This window comes from Orycteropus afer, unplaced genomic scaffold (genome assembly GCF_000298275.1).
Source record: "Orycteropus afer afer isolate SDZICR_OR568_19922 unplaced genomic scaffold, OryAfe1.0 scaffold01030, whole genome shotgun sequence".
NCBI lineage: Eukaryota > Metazoa > Chordata > Mammalia > Tubulidentata > Orycteropodidae > Orycteropus > Orycteropus afer.
In genome coordinates, this window is record NW_006922617.1 from 211,732 (window position 1) to 217,674 (window position 5,943).

General features: G+C 36.4%; 1 protein-coding gene across 1 annotated transcript in view; it reads left to right on the forward strand.

The window, feature by feature from the left end:
* LOC122151994 (charged multivesicular body protein 1b-2-like) overlaps window positions 1-5,628 on the forward strand; it is a 10,303-nt gene extending 4,675 nt beyond the window's left edge. The window contains exons 4-6 of the mRNA XM_042783395.1: window positions 2,545-2,588; window positions 5,050-5,122; window positions 5,584-5,628. Of these exons, the coding sequence (XP_042639329.1) occupies window positions 2,545-2,588; window positions 5,050-5,122; window positions 5,584-5,628 (162 nt within the window). The remainder of the gene's footprint in view (window positions 1-2,544; window positions 2,589-5,049; window positions 5,123-5,583) is intronic.
* The last annotated feature ends 315 nt before the right edge of the window (window positions 5,629-5,943 follow it).

Consider the following 5,943-nt stretch of genomic DNA (forward strand, 5'->3'; position numbering starts at 1 on the left):
AATCTGCCTCACCTTAACTTCTCTGACCACACCTATTATTTCCATCATTCTACTTAAGCACTTGGGCTTCTTGTTATTTCTCAAAAGTGTCAAGTACTTTTCTGCATCAAAGCCATTTGGCTGGCAGTTTCTTGTGCCTTTAATATTCTTCTCCTACACATCCTTTTTGCTTTCTGCCTCACCTCACTACCTATATTTCTTCCTTCAAATGTCATTTTCTTAGTGAGACCTTTCCTACCATCCTACTTAAAATTGCATCAACAGTATACTCACCGTGTCCTGTACTTCCTATCTACCTCTGTACTTTTATTTTTCTCTATAACACATATCCCTTCTAATATACATTTTATTTGTCCCCCTCCCATGTACACATACTAGAATATAAGCTTACTGAGGGCAGAAATTTTTCATCCCTATGGTGTGGTGCCTAAGGCAGGTGACTACTAACCAGTAGGCTGGTGGTTCAAACCCATCAGCCACTCCTTGGAAGGAAGATTGGGCAATGTACTTCCATAATGATACTGCCTCGGAAACCCGAGAAGGGGTCACTATGAATTGGATCTGACTCGATGGCAGTGAATTTTATTATTATTATTCAAAATATTTGCTGAATAAAAGCCTATGAAAAGACATATAACCTATAGCCTGGTACTTCCACTTCCAAATTTATCCCAAAGAAAACTCTACATATGTGTACAAAATACATATACATGAGAATGTTCATAGAAGCATTGTCTATAATAGGGAGAAATTGATTTTTTTTAAAAAAAGTCTGCCTAGAAATAGAATAGATTTTAAAAAAAATAGTATATTTCTATACTGCATTGTCATACATAAGGTAAAGTTATAATAGCTGGCAGAAAGAATAATAACTTATTCTGAAATTTAAATGTATTGTACTTTAAATGAAACAAAGTAGATTAGAAGAGAGCTTTATAAATTTATTCAATACCTCATGGATACATTATCCAGAGATTCAAATTATATGTGAATCTTTCTGGTAATATTTTGCACATACACTCATAGTTTATGGATTTATAATTTAACATTATCAGAGAAAATCATGGCCTCAAATAATGCAGCTCCCTCTAATGGTAAAATTATCTTTTCTAAAACATTTTTTTTTTTTTTTTTTGTAGTTTGGGTGAAAATTTACACCATATTAGTCAGCCACTTAACAATTTATACACATTATGTTTGTGATATTGGTTGCAATCCTCTCAATGTAGCATCACTCTTCCCCCTTCCTTGCTGGGTTCCCCATTTCCATTTGTGTGTTCCTTTCCTGTCCCTTTTTGCCTTCTGAGCCTTGTTTTTGAGCCAGTGCTGCCCTTTTGGTCTCCTGTGGTTGGTTGTGTTGAGGAATAAATTTCTCCCTGGTATTATTCACTTTACAGGCCTGTGATAGTTATGGTTGTGTGTCAGCTTGGCTGGGCCTGGTTTTTAGTGCTTGGCAGCTGAATGCAGTTATTCTACATGATGAGATTGGAATCAACTCCATGGTGGAACCTGCTGTGAGCAGCTGATTAGTTGCCTTCAGGGTGTGGCCTACTTCCATTATATATGAGGAAGCTTTGAGGAAGGTCTCTAGCTTTTGGCACATCTGGATCCTGCATTTGCCAAGTTTTCATCTCAATCATCTGCCATGTTGCCTTCCAATCTTGAGATTGTTCCTGGACTTGAACTAGTGGTTTCCCTTGTGCCTGTTGATCTTGGAATTGTGCCATTCGACTTGCTGACCTTGGGGTCATCAACCTCAGCAGTCAGCAGCTGTCTGAGTCAGGAGAGCCTCTAGCTCTGGTGGGCCTGGAATAAGAGACTGAGCTAAAGCCCAAGGTGAGGGGCCTTCACCCAGCCCCTGGAGCCGGCACTCTGAATTTGGACTTGTAGCCTTCTAAACCGTAAGAGAATAAATTCTTGTTTGTTAAAGCCATGCATTTGTGGTATCTCTATTATAGCAGCACTAGGGAGCTCTGGTAGCATAGTGGCTAAGGCACTTGACTGCTAACCAGAAGGCTGGCGGTTCAAACCCCCCAGCCACTCCTCGGAAGGAAGGTTGGGCAATCCTACTTCCGTAGTGATACTGCCTCGGAAACCCAAGGAGGGGTCGCTATGAGTCAGGGCTGACTCGACAGCACATAACAACAACAACAACAGAGAACCAAGACAAGGCCTGTCTATTGTTTGGCTGAAAGTTGATCTCTGGGGTTCAGTTCCAGGCTTGAAGGGTGTCTCAGGGCCATAGTCTCGGGGGTTCCAGAAAAGGCTTTGTTTCAAATATTGTAGACAATCTGAGCCACCTTCTTAAAACTCACTCAGAACTCATAGTGACCCACTTTCGGTTTCCAAGGCAGTAAATCTTTATGGAAGTAGATTACCCAGTCTTCCTTCCACAGAGTGGCCAGTGGGTTTGAGCCACCAAACATCTGGTTAGCATTCAAATGCCTTAGGCAGTATGCTACCAGATCTCCTTACCTTCTTAAAGGTGGGGGGGGGCAAGTAGTTATTGCTATTAAAACACAGTTTGTTATTTTCTTATTCCAGAACCAAGTGGATATGCTGCTTCAAGAAATGGCAGATGAAGCGGGGTAAGAATTTTTTCAGGTGCTTTTGGATAATCTTGATTTAATATCTAGATAATCTAAAGTTATAATACTGTAGATAAAAATGTTTCCATTTTTACCAAAAATAGTAAGAATTAAGTTTTCTTAAAAATCTTTGGGGATATATTTATTTAGTGTGTAATAAGAAGAAATGGTAGAGAATGATCAGGGGAGGCAGAAGTATTTAAACATTGCTGAATAACTACTATGCTCAGCAAATATCAAACATGAATTTTATAAAAAGGATCTTCCAAAAGAATTCTGCTGTCATCAGGCCATTGAGACATATGTCCATTTTGAGTCCTGTAAACTGAGCAATACATGCAAAATGTCCAAGAGGTTCAAAGGACACTAACATTGCAGCTTTGCAGATGACCATTTTTGAAAAAATAAAAGTAAATAATTAATAGCCTTTTGTGGGACTATTTTGGAAGAATATCTGCTGTGGATTGTGTTATTCCCTTCATGTTTTAGGGGGATGATTTGACCATGATATTTTTGCTACGGAAGTCAAGTTATAGTATTATTTCCTGATATATTGTTCAGTTGAAGAGAACATAGTAGAAATGATAAAAATATAATTCTAAGAAAGATTGCAACTTGGTGATACTAAATTTTACACTCTTTTTTCCAAAGTTAGAATAGGAGGTTGAAATAGTATTTATGTATGTATTTATCTCCTGGGAAAGGATAATTTGAACATGTCTGGAAAACAGTACCAAAAAAAAAAAAAAAAAACAAACCACACACACACACACACACACACACTGCCATTGAGTCGTACTCTCCTTGGGTTTCCGAGGCGGTATCACTATGGAAATAGATTGCCCAACCTTCCTTCCAAGGAGTGGCTGGTGGGTTTGAACTGCCAGCCTTCTAGTTAGCAGTCAAATGCTTTAGGCCCTATGCCACCAGAGCGCCTAGAAAACAGAGTAGGTTAATAAATTAAAAATGAGGTTTGCAATGTTTGAGATCCTAGTTGGACGTTAGGTTATGAGCTATTTTCCTCTTTTAGTATCCTGATGTAGCCCAGATACCAACAAGGAGGTAGCAAGAATGGTGATTTTTGTTAAGTATTATAATGGCTACAAAGGCAATGTGTGTCAGAAGACTTACCTTACTATTGAAAGGCTAAGAACTTGTTTCTGGTCCTACTAAAAACTAAGAGTGTTTGGGCTTGAACATACAGCAAGAGAGATCTTATAAAATAAATGTTGGCACATTACAGCCTTGCTGACCATCAATGAAAATCAAAATCAGTAGATAATTTTTTTCCATATGATTGAGAGTAGTATTTCTCACCCTCAATACTATTGACATTTGGGCCGGAAAATTCTAGGGGGCTATCCTGTGCACTGTAGGATGTTTAGCTTCACCCCTGGCTTCTGCCTAACTAGATGTCAGTAGCACTCCTTCCCCTAGTTGTGACAGCCAAAAATATTTGCAGACATAACATTATTAAGTGGAGGATGGTGGCAAAATTGAGAGAGATTGGCTATGTCTATAATGGGTGGTGGTTAAGTCAGTAGAAACAGGTAGAACCACAGATTTAAAGATACTGATTTATATGGCCATCCTTTAAAGATGTTTAAGTATCCTGTGGCTGTTTGAGTTTGTGATTCCTTATCCCTCAGAAAATTTTAGTATAGCGTATCTTTTCCTTTTTAATGAAACCTTTACTTTTTAAATAGAATCTCATAACTGCTATTAACGTTACTATATTTCCTATAGTGTTTTAAAACTGGAGTTGGCATATATTAGTTCATAGATAGGCAGAGACTAATTGATATCCTAAAGGAGATAGTATAATAGAGGTTAAAATCATGGGCCTTGGAGGCAGACAAGTCTGGGTTCAAATCCAATCTCTACCAGTAGGGTTATCTTGGACAAGTTTACTTAAGTTTTTGGAACGTAACTTACATGGTTCGATGCAAGTAATGATTCCTACTAAGGGTAGCTCAGGAGCTAACCACTGAACTAGAAGTTAATGAGAATGTTAGATACGGATCCCGAGGTTTCATTTATCCAGCTAGGATCCTTTTTCAGCAGACGAATTTTTCTTCACGGTAGGAGACATACAATAATCGCCAGTAAGTCTAATACACTGGATGGACCAGTATTTTGATCTTTTATTCAGAGGACCTCATCATTTCCTAGTCTTTTATTAGCTTTTCTATGATCTACATAGGTCACTGTTAGACTCAACAGAAACACTAATTAGAAAATTTATGTATCCTAAAATGGCTATGTAGAAGAAATTTAAGTTCTAGTTATATTTATAAATTTGAACCTATTTTATTTTCATTTATATTAAGGTAAAATGCAAGATGAATTTTTCAAATTTGCAAAAAGCCTATTTTATTGGTCATTGTCATTATTCAGTAAGGAGGAAAAATGCCAACATTGATACTCATTTATACTTCTTCTTTTTTTTTTAAATTTATAGTCTTGATCTCAATATGGAGCTACCACAGGGACAGACTGGTTCTGTTGGCACAAGTGTTGCTTCAACAGAACAGGTAGAGGTTTGGATTTTATATTTATTGGTATGAACTTGATATATGTTTCAATGATTTAGTAAATAGATATATTTTATGCAAATAAAATTTATAACATATATGGAAATATGTTTAGTTTTATTTTTACTTTTGTAAAGATTATTTTCTGCTATAATATCACATCATGATAACAAAATTTGATTAACCTAAAGATTCCTTAATGAAGGAGAATGCTAAGTCCCTCTTTTCTATTTACATGCTTTTTCATTTAATGAGTGAAATTTTTCCCCATCATAGTTTCTGTATTAGGTTTTCCATTTCTTTTGAAATGTTAATAAAAAGTGAAATTTTAATGTTGATGTTTTTTGTGTGTGAAATTTTGAGGCAAGATTTTCAATCTTATTTTAACTGTGAGCCTTTTAAAATTATGTTGATTTATATTTATCACAGCCTTGGTGACATTTAAAATTTGTTTTACCCAGGATGAACTATCACAGAGACTTGCTCGCCTACGTGATCAAGTGTAAAGAGCTGGTGCTTCTGTTTACTTCACGTGCTTCTGAAATTTTTTTTGTGTGTATGTATAGATAAGTTATACTCTGACTAGACTAAAAGCACTAAATATGCTGAATACTTAAACACTATTTGTATATAATGCTTTGTTTTGGCTTGCTCTACTTTCTAATACATTAGGAAGTTCCAGGGAGTTTCCACCTTCACAGATTTTATAGTTCTGTATTGTATGAGTAAAAGTGTGAGGGACATATTTTTGTAGGTATCTTTGACAGAGCTAGCATTAGTTTGTTGTATAAGAAACATCTTCTTGAAAAGTTAAGTAAAAA